A 23387-nucleotide genomic window follows, 5' to 3' on the forward strand; every position below is an offset into this window, starting at 1 on the left:
GCGGATCATCGCCACATTTGCTGCCCAGTAGTAGCTCCCCAGGTTTGGCAGCGCCAACCCTTCTCGGTCCCTACTTTCAAATGATTTTAAGATGATTTATTGGACGTGATGTGATCAGAAATAGAGAAAAATCCCTTTGTTTAGCTGGTTTTACGCTCTGTGAGACAGATACACTGAACACGTTCAGAATGCACAATTTCAACCATAAACGTATTGAAGTTATTAAAGGGCGATGAGGAATATTCAACAGATAAAATAAATCACTTTGTTGTTCAAAATATAATTTCATATTAATTATAACCATTATTATGGATTTTAGAATTTCAGTTTCTGAGGAAAAAAAGCAAATGAAAAGATTTTGAGAAAGCATTGCGAGTGATTTATGGGATCAGTGTAATTCCCCCTAATTCGACTGTGTGGCACCTTTAAAGTGGAGGATACCTGTTGCTGGAACACCTACATGATGCGGCACGCACTGCCGAAGGTCGCATTGCCATTATCATTGCTTTCTGGTCTAGATTCGGGTTACACAGGCGAACAAGGCAGGGGTGCCCGCTGTCGCCGCTGCTGTTTGCGCTGGCTATAGAGCCTCTGTCAATGGCCCTCAAGGGGCCGGCAGAGTGGCAAGGGATTTCGAGGGGGAGTAGGGAGCATCGGGTGTCGCTACATGTGGACGACCTGTCACTGTATGTGTCGGACCCTCTGGAGAGCATGGGGAGGATTATGGGCCTTTGAGGGGAGTTTGGGGCAATCTCAGGATACAAGTTGAACGTTGGGAAAAGTGAAGTGTTCCCGGTGAACGAGTTGGATCAGAGAGGCAACCTGGGGGGGGCTACCCTTCAAAGTAGCCAGAGATAGGTTCAGATTCCTGGGGATTCAGGTAGCAGGAGAGTGGGTGACGTTGCATAAATGGAATTTAACAAAGTTGGTGGAGGAGGTTAGGGAGGATCTGAAGAGGTGGGAAATGCTGCATCTGACTCTAACAGGGAAGGTCCAAGTGGTGAAGATGAATGTCCTGCTAAAGTTTCTATTCATATTCCAGACGGTGCCCATTTTCATACCAAATGCCTTTTTCCGGAAGCCGGATACGATTATCTCAGAGTTTGTGTGGGCAGGATGGGTACCAAGGGTAAAGAGGCAAAGGCAGAAGGGGGGGTTGGCATTGCCAAACGTGCTGCATTATTATTGGGTGGCAAACGTGGGGAATGTGAGGTGGTGGTGGGAAGGAGAGGGGGCAGAATGGGTTAGGATGGAGGAAGAATCCTGTAAGGGGTCCAGCCTGATGGCTATGATGATGGCGGCATTGCCACTGGCGCCAAGGAAATACACGGAGAGCCCAGTGGTGCAATCCACAGTGAAGGTTTAGAACCAGTTGAGTAGGTACTTTAGAAAAGAGGGAATGTCGATGTTAACGCCGCTGTGCGAAAACCACAGGGACAGACGGTATGTATAGGAAGTGGAGAGAAGTGGGGCTGGTTAAGGTGAGGGATCTGTACCTGGAAGAGAGGTTTGCCAGTATAGAGGAACAGGTAAGGGACTTCTTTTGGAAGGTTTGGGAAAAGTTCTCCAAGCTAACGAAGTATGCCCTGCTGGAGTGACTGCTGCTTCTGGACGTGGAAGGAAAGGGCAGGATCAGAGACATATATGGGTAGCAGGGAGGCGAGATGAAGATTAAGGAGAAGTGGGAGGAGGAGCTAGGAGGGAAGATAAATTGGGGAGTGTGGAGTGAGGGGCTACGCAGGGTAAACGCCACTTCCTCGTGCCCGGGGATGAACCTGATATAGTTCAAGGTGGTACATAGGGTGCGTATGGATCGGGCAAGAATGAGCAGGTCCTTCCAGGGAGTGGCAGGTGAGTGCAAGAAGTGTGGGCAGGAATCAGCAAACCACACATATATGTTTTGGGGCTGCGAGAAGCTAGAGAGATACAGGGCGGGAGTGTTTGCGACACTAACAAGGATCACGGGGGAGGCGTTTGGGCGAGACCCTTTGGTGGCGATATTCGGGGTATGGGAGAAGCCGGATATGATGGAGGGAAGAAAGACATGTCATGGCCTTCGCCTCTCTGATTGCCCACCAAAGGATCTTATTGGAATGGCGGTAGGCAATGCCACCAAGGGTAGCAGCCTAGCTGGGAGACTTATAGAAATGTTCTTCGTCTGGAAAAGATTAAATACGAACTGAGGGGTTCAGCGGAGCACTTTGAGGCAAGGTGGGGGATGTTCGTGGCCATGTTTGAGGAGTTTGTTGTGGAGGGGGAGGGGTGAAAATGAGGAAAACATTTGTACAAACTGCATAACTGTGTTGGGGAGTATGTTCCCCAGATTGTTTATGTTTTGTAACTGTTTTAATAAGTTTAGAATAAAATACATTTCAATCAAGATTTTGGTCACCTGACCTAATGTGCGGCTTGGTGTCATACTTTGTTTAATGATACTCCTGTGAAGTGTTTTGGGATGTTTTATTCAATTAAAGATGCAATATAAATAATTTGTTGATGCTATTGTATTAGATGGAAACCCAAGTGGCCTTGTCCTTATTATGTATGCTTGGCTGAGAGCCAAACCCAATATGAGCTCAGAAGGAGTTCTATTTTGACAAGTGAAGAGAACTGTTGACTTTGCTTGATTGACAGTTTTAAGTGGTTGTAATAAATTGTTCTTTCTGTGATCCCTTTTGTAAAAGGCTCATTGTTTATCCGGACAAGATTAAGAGATGTGAATTAGTTGAAGCTACTGTTACTGATGCTTTGACGGTCTTCCTGATTGACACTTTTATAGGAAATAAATCAGAAACTGCTTTAAAAAAAACTCAGCAGGTGTGTCAAATGTGTGGAGAGAGAAATAGAATTAATATTTCAAGTTCGTATGACTTCTTCAGAACTTTGCTAGATTGACATTTGTGGGATTGCAGGAACATCAGTACTTTTTCAAAGAATATTTCTCAATGGGTGTTCTTTTCTTAGCAATTTCACACTTGCCTTTGTGATATGGCTCATTAGTTAAAACATGGAGTTGGCACAGAGGATTTGAGGAGCCATGGGGTGGGTATGAAATGAAATGAAAAGAAAATCGCTTATTGTCACAAGAAGGCTTCAATGAAGTTACTGTGAAAAGCCCCTAGTCGCTACATTCCGGCGCCTGTTCAGGGAGGCTGGTACGGGAATCGATCCGTGCTGCTGGCCTGCCTTGGTCTGCTTTAAAAGCCAGCGATTTAGCCCAGTGTGCTAAATCAGCCCCTATGATCTTTTGAACCAAACTTTTAAGCAAGTTCCCATAACCAGATTATAGTTCACAGCTCCTCTGAAGGGAGCCATGAAGGCAATGACCCAACTCCATGAAAATTACAGGGGCCTAAGAGATGCCCACCCAGCAATGGAGCCAGCCAGGTCAGAAGTGCACCCTTATCTGCATTGGGAATGGATGTGGGAATCCTGGAATTAGGCCTCATCATACATTTTAAAATGGCTCCAGAGTCATCTTGACTCTGCAAAAATGCACCCCTTTGAATTTGTATTTGCAAATACCTGGTGGTATTCTTCATCCTATAATGCAGAGCCCAAATCTATGGGATTACTTATATTTTATACAGATTTAGTATTACATTTTAACTTTTATATTCTCCACCGATCACAAAATCCAAGATTCCATTACTTTAGAAAGAATCATAGAATTCCTTGGGCACAGAAGAAGGCCATTTGGCTCATCGAGTCTGCACCGACCCTCTGAAAGAGCACCCCACCCAGGCCACACACCGTCCACCTCCGCCTATCCCCACAACCTAACCTGGACACTAAGGGGCAATTTAGCATGGCCAATCCACCTAACCTTCACATCTTTGGACTGTGGGAGGAAACCGGAGCACCGGAGGAAACCCACGCAGACATGGGGAGAAAAGCAAATACCACACAGTCACCCGAGATCGGAATCAAACCTGGGTCCCTGGCGCTGTGATGGAGCAGCTAACCACTCTGCCACCTCACATTTACTGATGCTGAATTCTACCTGCTAGTTTTTTGACCATTCTTATTGAGCATCAGTAGCTCCGTACAGCTTCTTTTTCTTCTCAGAATTAGTTATCTTGTCCCCTATTTAATTTTTTAAAAATATCATCCGCAAACTCGGACATCACTCCTCCCCCACAGTTCTCGTTGCAGTTCGCAGTGAACAGAAGTGGGGTACCCAGATTAGAGTGCTGTGGGACACTGCCACTCGCTTCCAAAACACAATTGCCTAACACAATTTGCAGGTACATTTAATGAGGCTGCTGTGAATATCAATGTTCTGTTGGTAAATTAGAATTTTTTTTTGGCACCTGACAGTATGGTAGAAAGTGCTTTTGAAGAATGTATTTTGAGCAATTTTACCATTTGGATTGCATTCACAGAATTCTTACAGCACAGAAGGAGGCCATTCGGCCCATCATTTCTGCTCCGGCTCCCTGAATGAGCAAGGAACCTAGTGCCACTCCCTCTTTCATGTAATAATCCCAAATCCTCTTGATTACATCGCTTGAACCTGCTTTCACCACCCTCTCTGGCAGCGCATTATGTCAGCCATGCTTGAACGGAGGAGAAGAGTCGATGGGCCGAATGGCCTCATTCCGCTCTTATGTCTTTTGGTCTTATTCTGGATCCTAACCTCCTGCTGTGTGGAAAAGGTTTTTCCTCATGTCGCCATTGCTTCTTCTGCCAATGATCTTAAATCTGCATCCTTTGGTTCGCCACCCTCCCAGCAGTGTCTATGCCTAGTTGTTGGTTGCTCTGGATTGCTCCTTGCTCCGGCTGAATCCTACCCATTTTAATTGTTCAATACTATTTACTCAAAAGTAATTGGCTGCCTTTCTGTGAGTCGGCTATGCGAGCCAATGTGTGCAAATGTGAGTCTACAAGTGTGGATTTTTTAATTACAGGGAAACAAGTCAGATATAAATCATGTTCGATGTGGGAGTTAAGGCATGATTCAGATTCAGCAGCAAAATCCATTTTATTTTATTAAAATCGGGAAACTTTTAATATGTTGGGAAGTGCTGATGACACTGGCCATAATCCGAATAAATATGTGGAATGATGATCGTTCTGTACTGTGCCTGAGGTTGGGATTATGTTAGAGTTAGGGTTAGAATTGGAATTCTTGCAGATTTTCTTTGTATTTTACTATTTCTGTTAGGGTGGGGTTTAAGAATCCGTGATTGGCTCCTGCAGGGGTACAGACGAGTCTGACATCAGAGGGAGGGGGCACAATAGGTCATTGATGCCTCTGGTGCTGCTGGGTTGAGGGAGATGGTAGAAGGTTAAGGGGTGATCTGATTCAAGTAATCACGATATTAACAGGAAAAGACAGGGTAGATAACGATAAACTATTTCCACGAGTTGAAGATTCTAGCACTAGGGGCATAGTCCAAAAATTAGGACTAGACCATTCAAGAGAGCTGTTAGGAAGAACTTCTTCACTCAAAGGGTGATAGAGGTTTGGAATCCATCTCACAAACAGCAGTTGAAGCCGGAACAGTTGTTAATTTTAATTCTGAGATAGATAGGTTTTTGTTAAGCAAAGATGTTAAGGTATATGGAGTTAAGCCACAGATCAGCCATGAGCCCATTAAATGGTGGGACAGGCTCGAGGGGCTGAATGGCCTACTCCTGTTCCTATGTTCTTATGTTCCTACGTGGTGGTGCGTGCCTGAACATGGCCTGAAATATTTATTTTGAACTCTTGTGGCCAGTGTGAGCAGTCACTGTGTGGAAAAGTGTGCACCATTTTACCATGTTTTTATGGCCTTATCCTTTTCTCCCTTGTTATTTGGTGATGCCTATGGAGGCGACAAGTTGAGTCTCATGCTGATATTGAGACAATTATATTGCTGTTTTCCAATTTCTCCCAGGTATCCACGTATGTTAACACTTCTTTTATCTCGCCGAGCTGTATCATTCCTGCGGTTTTGTTGCGTTATTTTGTTACAATGAAAAACTTCAATAAAAATACTATTTTTTAAAAAGGGTATACTTGCCCCTAATTCAGTTGGACACCCAGTGGAGCGGGATCATTCCGACTATGCTGTTACCTCATACAACTCCTACCAACTTGCCATCCTATACTGGATAAATTGATCTGAATAACTCGCATACCTTTTAGACCTGGTGTGTATTTTCAAGATCTGAAGCAACCCATCACTGGCTTACCTGGTAAAGGTGCAACTCTGAGGCAGACACTTGGTCTTTTCTTGAGCCGATAGGAAGCGAATATAATCTGACGGCTGTGAAATAATTCGGTTTGCGGGGACACGGGAATCTATTTGTTCTATCCCCAGGTGCACATTTTTGATAACCTTTTCAGTCTCAAGAGTCTTGCCTGGGTTATATTTGCTGAGGCCTGTGTAAATAAGTAGCAAGGAAATCTGATCAGAACAAGGATGTATGAAGAGAACGCAGAAGAGCAGAGTGTTGCCGAACACCTCTAAAAGTTTTGTTTAATTAAACCATAATTTCTTGTCAGCGTTTATTGATTCCATCCCGCCCCCTCCCACTTCCCACCACACAGATGCTTTTCTTAAAAATGTATTCCCATATCACGTTCAATCAGTTGACCCTCCATAATGCAATGGAAAGTGGTGGATTGGTGGTTCGGGTTCTGTATGAAGGGAGGGACAGGTGGGGAGCACCTTGGGCTGCATCAGTCTGGATGGCGTTTTGGAGTAAGATTTGATCCCGCTTCACTGAAAATGTTGCAGCAATGTTCTGGGATTAAGCAGCTTGACCTCCGACAATCACAACCATCTTCCTTTGTGCTAGTATGACTCCAACCAGCAGAGAGCTTTTCCCCTTAATTCCCACTGACTTCAATTCTACCAGGGCTCCTTGATGCAACACATAAATGTCAAGGGCCATCGCTCTCACCACATTCAACTCTTCTGCCCATGTTTGGACCAAGGCTGTAATGAAGTTTAAAGTTCAATGGCCCTGGTGCAACCAAAATGAGCATTGGTGAGCAAGTTATTGCTGAGTGCAGCTTTTGGTTATAAGGGGCGAAATTCTCCCCAAACGGCGCGATGTCCGCCAACTGGCGCCCAAAGCAGCGCCAATCAGACGGGCATCGCGCCGCCCCAAAGGTGCGGAATGCTCCGCATCTTTGGGGGCCGAGCCCCAACATTGAGGGGCTAGGCCGGCGCCGGAGGGATTTCCGCCCCGCCAGCTGGCGGAAACGGCCTTTGTTGCCCCGCCAGCTGGCGCGGAAATGACATGTCGGGGTGGCGCATGCGCGGGAGCGTCAGCGGCCGCTGACAGTTTCCCGCGCATGCGCAGTGGGGAGAGTCTCTTCCGCCTCCGCCATGGTGGAGACCGTTGCGGAGGAGGAAGGGAAAGAGTGCCCCCACGGCACAGGCCCGCCCGCGGATCGGTGGGCCCCGATCGCGGGCCAGGCCACCGTGGGGGCACCCCCCGGGGTCAGATCGCCCCGCGCCTGTTCGGGGAGGCTGGGACGGGAATTGAACCGTGCTGCTGGCCTGCCTTGGTCTGCTTTAAAAGCCAGCGATTTAGCCCAGTGTGCTAAACCAGCCACTAAAAAAGATGCAGTCAGAAAGAACACCTGCTCAAGGAGGAAGTACTTTAGAGTTAATGGACCATGAAGAGACATAAAAAAACCACAAAGCCCTCCTTGGAAATATCCTGCACTTGTCAATCAAGAGGCTTGTAAAAGATAATGGACTGTGAAATTGAATGTTAAAAATGCAGTTCAAATCTTTTGGGCTTATCAGCATACCCAGAGATTTGAAAACCTTAAAAAGGAATGAAAGCAACTGTGAAAAAAGCAATTCAAATGTTTCCAACAAATGAAAGGGAGCACTTTCACCTTCATCTGACAGGTCTTTGAATTTGACATGTTGGGAGAGACAGCAACAGTTTCCAACACATCAGAGCGAATTTTTAAAAATACAACTTGCCATGCTGAAAGTTTAAAGACTTTTAAAGCTACAGTGGGAAGACCTACCACACGACCCCCATCCAGGGAATTTCCCCCAATCTGACCCTCTTCAGCCTAGCCCAAGACCCACCCAACCCCACCTCTCCCTCAGCACCTTGGAGATAAGTGTAGAGAGGGTATTCACATCGTTGCACAGGCCCCCAGAGTCCAAGGCATAGCTCCCTGCTTGTCAGGACCAGCTGCAATTCATGCCCATGGGACCCCCGGCTGGAGGGGCTAGAACATCCAAGGGAGCCGGTGATTGGGCTTCTTGCCCAATAATTACAATTTAAATGAAAGTGAGTGGTTAGTGTGTTTCGCCCGCTGTGGGTGAGAACCTGATTGGGGCCGGCAGAATGGGTCAGGGTACTCGCAATGAGTTTGACGTCCGGCGAGAATCCTGTTTTGGCCCTCACGCCCGATTCAACGGGCCATCACGATACCCGCCTGGGGCTAACGGCTCCAGAGAATTGCCCCATAAACAAGAATAAAGAATTTTGGGAAAACTCAGCGGGTCTCTGGCAGCATCTGAAAGGAGAGAGAAAGCAGAGTTTTTTTTTAATAAACATTTTATTGTGGTATTTTTGGTATTGCAACAACAACAAAATAAACAATGTACATGAAACTATGAACATAGTGCAAAAGCCGTCTCCCTTCCTTACAGGTCCCACCTTTATTAACCCCCTGTTCTAAGCTAAACTAATCCCCCCCCCCTTCTGCTGATGATTAATTTTCCGCGAAGAAGTCGACGAACGGTTGCCACCTCCGGGCGAACCCTAACAGTGACCCTCTTAATTCGATCTTGATTTTCTTTAAACAAAGAAAGCTAGCCATGTCCGATAGCCAGGTCTCCGACTTCGGGGGCTTTGAGTCCCTCCAAGCTAGTAGTATCTGTCTCCGGGCTACCAGGGAAGCAAAGGCTAGAACGTCTGCCTCTTTCTCCTCCTGGATTCCTGGGTCTTCCGACACCCCGAAAATCGCCACCTCTGGACTCAGTGCCACCTTTGTTTTTAATATCGTGGACATGATGTCCACAAACCCCTGCCAAAATCCCCTAAGCTTCGGACATGCCCAGAACATGTGGACATGGTTCGCTGGTCCTCCCGCACATTTTGCGCACCTGTCCTCCACCCCAAAGAATCTGCTCATCCGGGACACTGTCATGTGAGCCCGGTGAACGACCTTAAATTGTATCAGGCTGAGCCTGGCACATGTTGCAGACGCATTGACTCTACTTAACGCGTCTGCCCATAGACCATCCTCTATCTCTTCTCCCAGCTCCTCCTCCCACTTGCGCTTCAGCTCCTCCATCTGCGTCTCCTCTGACCCCATAAGTTCCTTGTAAACGTCAGAGACGCTCCCTTCTCCTACCCACCCTCTGGAAACTACCCTGTCCTGAATGCCCCTTAGCAGTAGGAGCGGGAAGGATGACACTTGTTTACATAGGAAGTCACGCACCTGCAGATACCTGAATTTGTTTCCCCTCGCCAACCCAAACTTCTCCTCCAGCGCCCTCATACTCGGAAAGCTCCCCTCTATAAACATGTCCCCCATCCTCTCAATCCCTGCTCTCCACCATATCCGGAACCCCCCATCCATACCCCCCCCATCCGGTGATTATTACAGATTGGGGACCAGACCGATGCTCCCTCTGCTCCCACGTGTCTCCTCCATTGCCCCCAGACTCTCAGGACCGCCACCACCATGGGGCTGGTGGAGTACCGTGCCGGCGGGAACGGCAGAGGCGCAGTTACCAACGCCTCCAGACTGGTGCCCTTGCATGAAACCGTCTCCAAACGCTCCCACGCCAACCCCTCCCCCACCACCCACTTCCTGATCATGGCTATATTTTCCGCCCAGTAATAGTTACTAAAATTTGGCAGGGTCAGCCCGCACTCTCCCCGACTCCGCTCAAGCATTACCTTCCTTACTTGTGGGGTCTTGCCCGCCCAAACAAAGCCAGTGATCACTTTGTTGACCGGTTTAAAAAAGGACCGCGGAATAAAGATGGCGAGACACTGAAATACAAACAGGAATCTCGGGAGGACCGTCATCTTCACCGTCTGTACCCTCCCAGCCAGTGACAACGGAAGCGCATCTCCGAAAATAGTCCTTCATTTGGTCTACTAGTCGGGCCAGATTGAATTTATGCAGCCGGTCCCATTCCCGCGCCACTTGAATGCCTAGGTACCTAAAGCGTCCCCCTATTAATCTAAACGGCAGCACCCCCAATCGCCTCTCCTGTCCCCTCGCCTGGACCGCAAACATCTCACTTTTCCCCATATTTAGCTTATACCCCGAAAACCGGCCAAATTCCCTTAAAATCCTCATGATTTCTTCCATCTCCTCTATTTGGTCCAATACATACAGAAGCAGGTCGTTTGCATAGAGCGAGACTCTGTGCTCCACCGCCCCACCCCCCTCCCCCCACCCCAGACCAGCCCCTTCCAGCCCCTTGAGGCTCTCAGAGCAATTGCCAACGGCTCTATAGCTAGCGCGAACAACAGTGGGTCATCCCTGTCTTGTGCCCCGGTACAGTCTAAAATAGCCCTATGTTGTCCTATTCGTCCGTATGCTTGCCACAAGAGCCTGATACAGCAACCTAACCCAGTCAATAAAGCTCCCGCCCAAACCCGAACTGTCCTTCCGAACCGTCCCAGTACCTCCCACAGATAATCCCATTCTACCCGATCAAAAGCCTTTTCTGCATCCATTGCGATCACTACCTCCACCTCCCTACCTTCCAGGGGCATCATGATCACGTTTGACAACTTTCTTACATTGGCCTCCAACTGCCTACCCTTAACAAACTCCGTCTGGTCCTCCCCAATAACGTCCGGAACACAAACCTCAATCCTGGAGCACAAAATTTTGGCCAGCAATTTGGAATCCACATTCAACAGGGATATCGACCTGTAGGACGCACAAAGCTCCGGGTTCTTGTCCCGCTTCAGAATCAGCGAAATCGTGGCCTGTGACATCGTCGGGGGCAGCACTCCTCTTTCCCTTGCCTCATTGAACATCCTCATCAACACCGGTACCAATATCCCAGAGAAAGTTTTATAAAACTCCACTGGGTACCCGTCCGGCCCCGGGGCTTTACCCGACTATATGGCCTTCACTATCTCTTCCAACTCGATCCGGGCCCCCAGCCCTTCTACCAGCTCCCCATCCACCTTTGGGAAATTCAGCCCCTCCAAGAAGTGCCTCATCCCCTCCAGTCCCGTAGGGGGTTCCGACCTATACAGCCTACTGTAGAAATCCCTAAGCGCCTTATTCACCCCTGCTGAATCTCCAACCAGTTCCCATCTCCGTCATTTACTTTCCCTATCTTCCTGGCTGCCTCCCTCTTTCTAAGCTGCTGTGCAAGCATTCTGCTGGCCTCCTCTCTAGGATCATAGATCCCCCCCCTCGTCTTTCTCAGCTGCTCCAGTGCCCTCCCTGTGGTTAACAAACCGAACTCCGCCTGTAGCCTCCGCCACTCACTTAAAAGCCCTGCCTGTGGGGTCTCTATACACCTCCTATCGATCTGTAGTATCTCCTTTACCAGTCGGTTCGTCTCTGCCCTGTCCACCTTCTCCCTTTGGGTCCGTATCGAGATCAGCTCCCCTCTGACCACCACCTTCAGTGCTTCCCAGACTATCGCTGCTGAAATTTCCCCGTGTCGTTGACTTCCAGGTAGTTCTGAATACATTTCCTCAGCCGCTTGCACACCCCTTCGTCAGCCAAAAGTCCCACATCTAACCTCCAGTGCGGGCACTTGTTACTGTCTTTACTAACCTGCAGGTCAACCCAGTGCGGAACATGGTCTGAGATTGTAATCGCCGAGTACCCCGTGTCCACCACCCCCGTCAGTAAGGCCCTGCTCAAAATAAAGAAATCAATCCAGGAATACACTTTATGCACATGTGAGTAGAAGGAGAACTCCTTCACCCTCGGCTGCCCAAATCTCCATGGGTTCACCCCCCCCCCCATCTGCTCCATGAACCCTTTTAGTTCCTTGGCCATTGCTGGCACCCTGCCCGTTTTCGAGCTTGACCAGTCCAAGCCAGGGTCAATAACTGTGTTGAAGTCCCCTCCCATGACCAACCTGTGCGAGCCCAGGTACGGTATCTTCCCCACCATCCTCTTTATAAACTCCACATCATCCCAATTTGGCGCATACACATTTACTAATACCACCTGCTCCCCCTCCAGCTTCCCACTGACTATAATGTACCGACCTCCCACGTCCGAGACTATTCTACCCGCTTATTGATCAGGATCGCGACCCCTCTAGTCTTTGAGTCTAGTCCCGAGTGAAAGACCTGACTGACCCAGCCGTTCCTCAGTCTAGCCTGGTCCATTACTCTAAGATGCGTCTTCTACAACATTACCACGTCCGCCTTCAGTCCACTAAGATGCGTGAACACACGTGCCCTCTTGACCGGCCCATTTAACCCTCGAACATTCCAGGCGATCAGCCTAGTTGGGGGGCTCGTTGCCCTCCCCCTTCACCGATCAGCCATGAGAGAAAGCAGAATTAACGTTTTGAATCCTTTTAGTTCTTCGTCAGAACAAAATAACTTGAAATGTTGACTCTTTCTGTCTCCTTACAGATACTGCCAGAGACCTGCTAGGTTTTTACAGAATTCTCTGTTCTTTCTTCAGGTTTCAGCATCCGCACCATTTTGTTTGTTATACAGATGCATAACTTTGCGCAACCATGCGAAACAGGCAATGGTGAGTTGGCAGCACAGGTTACATCTCTCATCAGATGTGATCAGCCATGATTTATTGAGTGACAGGGCAGTATCAATGGGCCAAATGGCCGAATCGTGCTCCTATTTCTTAATGCCATTACTTCCATTGACTTCAAAGGGGTGAGTAGTGAAACAGGGCATCACCCATAGTAGACCATCACACAAAGTGGGCAGCACGGTAGCATTGTGGATAGCACAATTGCTTCACAGCTCCAGGGTCCCAGGTTCGATTCCGGCTTGGGTCACTGTCTGTGCGGAGTCTGCACATCCTCCCCGTGTGTGCGTGTGTTTCCTCCGGGTGCTCCGGTTTCCTCCCACAGTCCAAAGATGTGCGGGTTAGGTGGATTGGTCATGATAAATTGCCCTTAGTGTCCAAAATTGCCCTTAGTGTTGGGTGGGGTTACTGGGTTATGGGGATAGGGTGGAGGTGCTGAACTTGGGTAGGGTGCTCTTTCCAAGAGCCGGTGCAGACTCGATGGGCCGAATGGCCTCCTTCTGCACTGTAAATTCTATGAAAGTCACAATCCAGCCCACAAAAGCAGCCTACAGCAATGTAGAGACAACATAGTTTAAACGCAATTGTGTCTGGGGTTTACCTGCTAATAACTTACCAGTTTCACTTCTGTAATACTCCATCCATTTATTGGTGATGGTCTTTATCTTCTTGTGCAACTGCTGCAGCGACTGAATGGTGATTTCCTTAAAAACCTGCGAAGACTCAGCAGAAATCACTGTTTTCTGTATACTGGAACGCTGACTACGAAACTACGAAGACAGAAAGTAGAATGAGTTTTTATTCATCTACATCCCCCTCTTTCCCCTCCCTCAATTTGCAGTCTCCACTGCACCACTTAGAGGGATAATGGCAGCAGGCACATGGGAACACCACCACCCGCAAGTTCCCCCTCCCCGCAAAACACACCACCCTGACTTGGAAATATGTCACCATTCCTTCACTGTCACTGGGTAAAAATCCTGGAGTTGGTACAGCAAGGTTCCCTAGATTGGTCCCTGGAATGAGGGGGCTGTCCGATGATGAGAGGCTGAAGAGTGAGAGGTGACCTCATTGAAACACACAAGATTCTGAGGGGTCCCGACAGGATGGATGCTGGGAGACTGTTTCAACTTGGGGAGTTGAAAACATTGGGAGACAGGAGAAATTACTTCAAAGTGTTGTGAACCTTTGGAATTCTCTACCCCAGAGGGTTGTGGATGCTCCATTGATGAGTGCATTTAAGACTGGGGTCGACTTCCCTGGTGCCTCAGGGAATTAAAGGAAATGGGAGTGGCCAGGAAAATGGAGATGAAGCCCAAGATCAGCCACGTTCGTACTGAATAGCGGAGCAGGCTCGATGGGATGAATGGACTACTCCTGGTCCAATTTCTTATGGTCTTATGCTTTTCAAGTCCAATTACTTGTTAGGTTGGAGGGGTTGGCTTGGGGGTTGGGATGGCGGGATGGAATCAGGATCCAAGTATTCCCATTTCCATCATTAATATCAATGGCAAAATCTATAGGAGGATGCATAGCCTCAATAGTTGACACCTGATGCTCTTGAGCTGTCTATGAGAAAGCAAAGGACTTGCATTTAAATAGCGCCTATCACAAAATGTCCTTATAGCCGGATGAAGTACTTTTGAAGGGTTGTCACCATTGTAGTGTTGGCTGTGTGGTGGGAGATCTGCACATGGCAAGATTTCACAAACAAACAACAATAAGCTAAAAGAGCAGATGGCCTGTTTTATTTAGTTGAGGGCCAGGACACCCGGGGATAACTGCACTGTTCTTCTCTGAAAGTGCTGTGGAATCTTCTACATCCACCTGAGAGGGCACATCCCATCCAAATGACGACACCTCCCATAGGGTCGCCCTGGAAGTGTTAGCTTGAATTATGTGCTCCAGCCTTCGGATGGGACCTCAAGCCAGAACCTTCCAATTATGAGGCAAGAGGATTAGCAGCTGAACCAAGACTGACATGAGTGCAAGGAGACTACTCTCACAGCCACTCAGGCAAACAAGTCTCTTGTTCCATTACTCTCTTGCCAGATGTTTCACAGCACCTCACATTTCCTCCAAAATGTCTGTCTGAGTGCCAGACTCCAACGTGGAATTACATATTTGCTCATCCCACAACAAGATGTTTAAAGTGTTCGCCCTAGATGTGGTTAAGACTAGGTTGAAAGTGTGAAATTCTCAGCTGATCAGAGAGGCTTATCATTATAGAAGTGGCACGGACAGATCGAGAAATTGATGAAAAAGGTAAATGGAATGCTGGCCTTTATATCAAGAGGACTAAGACAGTAAGAGTCGCACTTCAGCTGTACCATAAGGACATAAGAACTAGGAGCAGGAGTAGGCCATCTGGCCCCTTGAGCCTGCCCTGCCATTCAATGAGATCATGGCTGATCTTTTGTGGACTCAGCTCCACTTTCCGGCCCGAACACCATAACCCTTAATCCCTTTATTCTTCAAAAAAACTATCTATCTATATCTTAAAAACATTTAATGAAGGAGCCTCAACTGCTTTACTGGGCAAGGAATTCCATAGATTCACAACCCTTTGGGTGAAGAAGTTCCTCCTAAGCTCAGTCCCAAATCTACTTCCTTTTATTTTGAGGCTATGCCCCCTAGTTCTGCTTTCATCCGCCAGTGGAAACAACCTGCCCGCATCTATCCTATATATTCCCTTCATAATTATATATGTTTCTATAAGGTCCCCTGCATCCTTCTAAATTCCAACGAGTACAGTCCCAGTCTACTCAACCGCTCCTCGTAATCCAACCCCCTCAACTCTGGGATTAACCTCGTGAATCTCCTCTGCACACTCTCCAGCACCAGTACTTCCTTTCTCAGGTAAGGAGACCAAAACTGAACACAATACTCCAGGTGTGGCCTCACTAACACCTTATACAATTGCAGCATCACCTCCCTAGTCTTGAAGTCCATCCCTCTAGCAATGAAGGACAAAATTCCATTTGCCTTCTTCATCACCTGTTGCACCTGTAAACCAACTTTTTGCGACTCATGCACTAGCACACCCAGGTCTCTCTGCACAGCAGCATGTTTTCATATTTTATCATTTAAATAATAATCCCTTTTGCTGTTATTCCTACCAAAATGGATAACCTAACATTTGTCAACATTGTATTCCATCTGCCAGACCCTAGCCCATTCACTTAACCTATCCAAATCCCTCTGCAGACGTCCGGTATCCTCTGCACTTTTTGCTTTACCACTCATCTTAGTGTCGTCTGCAAACTTGGACACATTGCACTTGGTCCCCAACTCCAAATCATCGATGTAAATTGTGAACAATTGTGGGCCCAACACTGATCCCTGAGGGACACCACTAGCTACTGATTGCCAACCAGAGAAATGCCCATTAATCCCCACTCTTTGCTTTCTATTAATTAACCAATCCTCTATCCAAGCTGCTACTTTACCCTTAATGCCATGCATCTTTATCTTATGCAGCAACCTTTTGTGTGGCACCTTGTCAAAAGCTTTCTGGAAATCCAGATATACTACATCCATTGGCTCCCCATTATCTACTGAACTGGTAATGTCCTCAAAAATTCCACTAAATTAGTTAGGCACGACCTGCCCTTTATGAACCCATGCTGCGTCTGCCCAATGGGTCAATTTCCGTCCAAATGCCTCGCTATTTCTTCCTTGGTGATAGATTCCAGCATCTTCCTTACTACCGAAGTTAAGCTAACTGGCCTATAATTACCCGCTGTCTGCCTACCTCCTTTTTTAAACCATGGTGTCACGTTTGCTAATTTCCAATCCGCTGGGACCACCCTAGAGTCTAGTGAATTTTGGTAAATTATCACTAGTGCATTTGCAATTACCCTAGCCATCTCTTTTAGCACTCTGGGATGCATTCCATCAGGGCCAGGAGACTTGTCTACCATTAGCCCATTAGCTTGCCCATCACTACCTCCTTAGTGATAACAATCGTCTCAAGGTCCTCACCTGTCATAGCCTCATTTCCATCAGTCACTGGCATGTTATTTGTGTCTTCCACTGTGAAGACCGACCCAAAAAACCTGTTCAGTTCCTCAGCCATTTCCTCATCTCCCATTATTAAATCTCCCTTCTGATCCTCTAAAGGACCAATATTTACCTTAGCCACTCTTTTTTGTTTTATATATTTGTAGAAACTTTTACTATTATATTCTGAGCAAGTTTACTCTCATAATCTATCTTACTCTTCTTTATAGCTTATTTAGTAGCTTTCTGTTGCCCCCTAAAGATTTCCCAGTCCTCTAGTCTCCCACTAATTTTTGCCACTTTGTATGCTTTTTCCTTCAATTTGACACTCTCACCAGCTGCTGTGGTGAAATTTGAACCTTTGTGTCAGAGTGTTAACCTGGGCCTCTAGATTGCAAGTTTCATGACATTACCATTATGCCACCAATTATTTCCTCAGCAGCTGGTACCAAGCCCTGGTTAAACCACACGTGGAGTTACTAGGAGCAGTTCCATGTACCACCCTTTAGAAAGGATAGAGGGAGTGGATAGAAGGTTTACTAAAATAATAGCTGGACTCCAGGGTTTAAGGTACAAGGAGAGATTACACAAACTAGGGTTGTAGGCTCCGGATTTAGAAAGTTAGTAAGTGATTAAATTAAAGTTATCATCACACTAACGGGAACTGATAAGATAGCGAGAGAAATTATTTCCACTGGTCGGGAAACTTGGGTTAAGACCAAGCTGAGGAAATAATTGGTGGCATAATGGTAATGTCATGAAACTTGTAATCTAAAGGCCCAGGTTAACACTCTGACACAAGGGTTCAAATCTCACCACAGCAGCTGGTGGAATTTAAATTCAATTAATAAATCTGGAAGATGAAGCTAGTCTCAATAATGGTGACCATGACCATGGCACAGTTGTTGCAAAACCCATTGCGTCACTAATGCCCCTTTCGGGAAGGAAATCTATCGTCCTTATCTGGTCTGGCCTACATGTGACTCCAGACCCACAGCAATGTGGGTGTGTCTTAACTGCCCTCTGAAATAGCTTAGCAAACTACACATTTCAAGGGCAATTGTGGATGGGCAACAAACATTGGTCTTGCCAGCGACGCCCACATCCCAACAAAGATTAAAATCAATTAGGTTAAAATTTATATCCAGACCTTTCAGTTATGAAATTAAGAAATACTTCTACACAAAAAAAGGTGGTGGAAGTATAGAATTCGCTACTCTCTCAGGTGACAATGAATGTTGGGTTAATTTTAAATCTGGTTACCCAAAGGCATTAAGGGATCTGGGAAAAGGGCAGGAAGATGGGGTTAGTTGCACATTCTCCCTGGGCACAATTCTCCCATCGGGAGTCTAAGTGCCGACGCCGGAGTGAAAACCGGAGTGTTTCACCCCGGCGACGGAGCCCGCTCCCAGTCGCCTATTCTCCTGCCCCGGGGGAGCTAGGAGCGGCGTCGCATCATTTACGCGCGCCGGGCCTTGGCTCCGCGTAAAAGCGGTGCCGCGTAAATGACGTCACCCACGCATGCGCGGTTGCCGTCCTCCCCGAGGCCGCCCCGCAAGAAGATGTCGGATGGATCTTGCGGGGCACTGATCGCGGGCCAGACCCCATTTGAGGCCCCCCCCCCCCCCCCCCGGTGCAGGAATCCCCCTCCCTCCCCCCCACAGGCCTCCCCCCCCCCAGCGTTCCCGCCGGCAGTGACCAGGTGTGGACGGCGCCGGCGGGAACCCGTCGTATTGGGCAGGCTGCTCGGCCCATCCGGGCAGGAGAATCGCCCGTTGCAAACAGCGAGCGGCGATTCTCCCAGCGGCCAGCCATGATTCTTGCCGTGCCGGTTTGAGGGGGGGTGGGAGAATCGAGTGCGGGTGTCGGGGCGGCGTGGCGGGTCACGCGCGGCGCCCCCGCGAATCTCCCATCCGGCGTGGGGAGGGGGGGAGAATTCCGCCCCCTGTGTCTGCATGGGTCTCACCCCCACAACCCAAAAATATGTGCAGGGTAGGTAAATTTGCCACACTAAATTGCCCTTAATTGAAAATTGTTTTTAAAAATGAATATGGGGTTAGGTCACAAATCAGCGATTATTTCATTTATCGGCAGAACAGGTTCAAAGGGTTAAATGGTCTCAACATTGTGGCTATATGCTCTTGCCTCCCATTATTTTGGAGCATCAGGGTCTGCAATACATTGGCCCCACATCAGACCCGTGCTCAAAAATGGCTTTATCAATGGAAATGCTGAATGATTGTGGGAGTAAAATTGTTTTTAAGAGATGGCAAAATACGGGTGACACATGGCGCAGTGGTTAGCACTGCTGCCTAATGGCGCCAAGAACCCGTGTTCGATCCCGGGTCACTGTCTGCGTGGAGTTTGGACATTCTCCCTGTGTCTGTGTGGGTCTCACCCCACAAAGATGTGCAGGATAGGTGGATTGGTATGCTAAATTGCTCCTTAATTGGAAAAAATTAACAAAAATTTGTTTTAAAAACCCAAACTCCTTGAAGTTAATGGAAAAGACAAAATGGGTGTAGTGAGAAAGGGGGAGCTGTGAGAGATGGGGAGCTATGAGAGATGGGGAGCAGTGAGAAAGGGGGAACAATGAAAAAGGCGGTGCCGTGAGCTAGGAGAGCAGTGAGAAAGGGGATGGTGAGAAAGGGCAAACAGTGAGGAAGGGGGAACAGTGAGAAATGGGGAGCAGTGAGAAAGAGAGGCAGTGAGAAAGGGGGAGCAGTGAGAAATGGGGAGCAGTGAGAAAGAGGGGCAGTGAGAAAGGGGGAACAGTGAGAAATGGGGAGCAGTGAGAAAGAGAGGCAGTGAGAAAGGGGGAACAGTGAGAAAGAGAGGCAGTGAGAAATGGGGAGCAGGGAGAAAGAGAGGCAGTGAGAAATGGGGAGCAGTGAGAAAGAGAGGCAGTGAGAAATGGGGAGCAGTGAGAAAGAGAGGCAGTGAGAAAGGGGGAACAGTGAGAAATGGGGAGCAGTGAGAAAGAGAGGCAGTGAGAAAGGGGGAACAGTGAGAAATGGGGAGCAGTGAGAAAGAGGGGCAGTGAGAAAGGGGGAGCAGTGAGAAAAGGGGGCAGTGACAAATGAGGAGCAGTGAGAAAGGGGGTGCGGTGAGAAAGGGGAAGCAGTGAGAAAGGGGGCAGTGAGAAAAGAGGCACGGTGAGAAAGGGGGGCAGTGAGAAAGGGGGCAGTGAGAAATGAGGAGCAGTGAGAAAGAGGGGCAGTGAGAAAGAGGGGCAGTGAGAAGGGGGTGTGGTGAGAAAGGGGGAGCGGTGAGAAAGGGGGAGCAGTGAGAAAGGGGGGCAGTGAGAAAGGGGGAACAATGAGAAATGAGGAGCAGTGAGAAAGGGGGGCAGTGAGAATGGGGGTGCGGTGAGAAAGGGGGAGCAGTGAGAAAGGGGGCAGTGAGAAAGGAGGCACGGTGAGAAAGGGAGTGTGGTGAAAAGGGGGGCAGTGAGAAAGGGGATGGTGAGAAAGGGGAGCAGTGAGAAAGGGGGAGCTGTGAGAAAGGGGGAGCGGTGAGAAGGGGGGAGCGGTGAGAAAGGGGAGCAGGAGAAAGGGGGAGCAGTGAGAAAGGGGGAGCGGTGAGAAAGGGGGAGCAGTGAGAAAGGGGGAGCGGTGAGAAGGGGGGAGCGGTGAGAAAGGGGAGCAGGAGAAAGGGGGCAGTGAGAAATGGGGAGCAGTGAGAAATGTAAAAGACAAATTGGCACAATGAGAAAGGGGAAACAGTGAGAAAGGGGAGCGGTGAGAAGGGGGGAGCGGTGAGAAAGGGGAGCAGGAGAAAGGGGGAGCAGTGAGAAAGGGGGAGCGGTGAGAAGGGGGGAGCGGTGAGAAAGGGGAGCAGGAGAAAGGGGGAGCAGTGAGAAAGGGGGAGCGGTGAGAAAGGGGGAGCAGTGAGAAAGGGGGAGCGGTGAGAAGGGGGGAGCGGTGAGAAAGGGGAGCAGGAGAAAGGGGGCAGTGAGAAATGGGGAGCAGTGAGAAATGTAAAAGACAAATTGGCACAATGAGAAAGGGGAAACAGTGAGAAAGGGGAGCAGTGAGAAAGGGGACAGGAAGTTGAATTGAGACCACAACCAGATCAGTCCTGATCTTGAATGGAGGAGCAAGCTCGAAGGGCCGAGTGGTCAACTCCTCCATTTAAGTCCTATGTTCCTGTGTCAAGTGTGTGTTTACTCTCCACTGGACATTGCGCACACATGGAGCATTGTGTATCATCTCCTTTCCTCCTCCAGTGTTAGGTAACTACTTACTGATCCTGGTTTGCTGGTCTTTCTGAGCCCTTCTCTATTCTTTAGCTTTGATCCTCTCACTTTCACGAAAAGCTTGGCTGTTGCCGATGTAAATGCCATTTGAGTCTGTAGCTCACCCTAAAATATTGCATTAATATGGAATTTATTGGGCCTAAAATATTGAAAAGCACTCCTCATTTACATCTCAGTATGGATATAACCTCATCTATTGTTATATTTTAACATTGGCATTAAGCAAGAAAATACTGAAGTAATTCCCAGCAGTAACAGGACTGCATTGCTTTGGGTGTCACACAATGGACACTGTAAAAACAAGCCATTAAGTAATGAGGCATATGGGGGCAATTGGACCACTCCCAGCTAATTGAGGCACAGGTCAAAGGCTGCACTCCTGGTACGTCTAACTCTGTGCTACAACTGACTGGTATCCGCTAACGATGAGTCACGGTCCAATGTTCACCAGATATTAGTTCCTTCCTTGACTTACCACAGCACTAACATGATGCTGTACACTCCTTCAGCCACCCCTAACATGTGGCTGATTGGGAATCTAGATGTGAGTAATGTATACCGCCGTCGGTCATGTGATCTCAATAACCATATTTGCATGACAGAAGTAAGTGATCTTTAACCTTGTCATGTAAATGTCTGCAAACTGCTGAGGGGAAAAGCAGATTGTTGGTGTGTTTATAATTAGTGTGAGTGATTTACTTCCTTGGTCACTGAATGGTGGGAGATACTATTAAGTAAATATGTTTGAGTGCCACAGTTCCCTCGATTAGTCAGAGTTGCGAGAGGAATGGTACAGCCTACAACCTTCTTTCTATCACATGGTGCACCAGGAATCTCACCAACCCTTTAATGTCTACCAGTGGCACCTGTTGGAAAGTTTTACTTTTGGTGTACTTTTACTCTGTTTGGCCATGTTGCGAACGTACCTTCCTCAACCATCAGGTCTGGGACAGGACATGAACCTGGAGCTTCCAGCTCAGAGGCAGGAATACTCTCCACAAGACCTTTTTAAAAAAGTAAACATACAAATGTTTTCTTGTGTTGTGCGAGGTGTTTTTGACTAAAATGACTGCATGTGGTAATAACTGTGTCACCAGTAGCACACCAGTGAGGAGTCAGTGGTTTTCTTTACTGGCTAACACTGGTTAACATGGGTGGCACAGTAGCACAGTGGTTTGCACAGTTGCTTCACAGCTCCAGGGTCCCAGGTTCGATTCCCGGCTTGGGTCACTATCAGTGCGGACTCTGCACGTTCTCTTGTGTCTGCGTGGATTTCCTCCGGATGCTCCAGTTTCCTCCCACAGGTCCCGAAAGACGTGCCATAAGGTAATTTGGACATTCTCAATTCTCCTTCCGTGTACCCGAACAGGCGCAAGAATGTGGCGACTATCCCCATGTCTGCGTGGGTTTCCCCCCCACAACCCAAAGGTGTGCAGATTAGGTAGATTGGCCACGTTGAATTGTCTTCAATTGAAAAAAAATAATTGGGTACTCTAAATTTAAAAAAAAGAATGTGGCGACTAGGGGCTTTTCACGGTAACTTCATTGCAGTGTTAATGTAAGACAATAAAGATTATTATATTATGTTATCTAAACCAGATAAATGAGTGATCATCAATCTTTAAATGATGACACCGGAGGGATAATTTATCTTCAGGTTTAGTATCAATCTTCTGCTAGTCTGAAACAAGTTCCATCATGGCTGGAGAAAGAGCATGCGGTGTCTACAGGCACCACCGAGGCCATCTCTGCCCGGTGGGCATCGTGGGCACAGTTTTATTTGTGATTCATTTTTGTTTAAGGCAGTATTCCGTTAAGAGGCTGCCCCTTTAATTTGTCCCTCAGTTTATTTGATTTCATTTAATTGGCTATCTGATTTATCCAAAATAGGAAACAAGTTAATGAAATTAAAATTAAATAATTTTTATTGTCACAAGTCGGCTCACATTAACACAGCACGAGATCCACGGACACTGAATCTCCCTCGTTTACTCTGTTGGCTGTGAGCTGATTATCTGTTCAGCTCCCATCATCCTGTCATTCAGACACTTCCCAATCATTCAATCAGAGTTTTTATTGCACTAAATCATTGAATTAATTGGATTAGATCGATCAACATTAATTTAAGAGGGAGAGTGGGCTGATCATTATATACGTTTACTCCTTTCATTTTATGCCCATGTTCGTTCGTTTGTGAAAGGGGCAGTATAACCATATATGGTAATGGCTGAAAACAGAGCTCCCAAACCTTTAACCCCCTGAGCACCGAACATAGTGCCCAATTGTTGAATTTAGCACTTATAAATAGTGAAAATCCTGCATTTATATAGTGCTGTTCACATCCTCTGAAGGTTCCATCGAGTTTATAGTCAATGACGCACATCAAAAGGTTGTAGTCACTGCTATAATGTAGGAAACGCAGGAGCCAACTTG

At 47.6% G+C, this 23387-nt stretch overlaps 1 protein-coding gene across 2 annotated transcripts in view; it reads right to left on the reverse strand.

Annotated features, from left to right (window-relative positions):
- The window catches only part of LOC140388163 (uncharacterized), a 296950-nt gene that overhangs the window by 112414 nt on the left and 161149 nt on the right, over nt 1-23387 (reverse strand). Inside the window, exons 13-15 of one of the 2 annotated variants that reach the window (XM_072471911.1) lie at nt 20943-21059; nt 13311-13464; nt 6181-6370 (exon numbers count right to left, since the gene is read on the reverse strand). In XM_072471911.1, coding sequence (XP_072328012.1) covers nt 6181-6370; nt 13311-13464; nt 20943-21059 — 461 coding nt within the window. The remainder of the gene's footprint in view (nt 1-6180; nt 6371-13310; nt 13465-20942; nt 21060-23387) is intronic. The other variant, XM_072471912.1, reaches the window with a different exon arrangement.

The sequence above is a fragment of the Scyliorhinus torazame genome, chromosome 13, assembly GCF_047496885.1.
Source record: "Scyliorhinus torazame isolate Kashiwa2021f chromosome 13, sScyTor2.1, whole genome shotgun sequence".
Classification (NCBI taxonomy): Eukaryota; Metazoa; Chordata; class Chondrichthyes; order Carcharhiniformes; family Scyliorhinidae; genus Scyliorhinus; species Scyliorhinus torazame.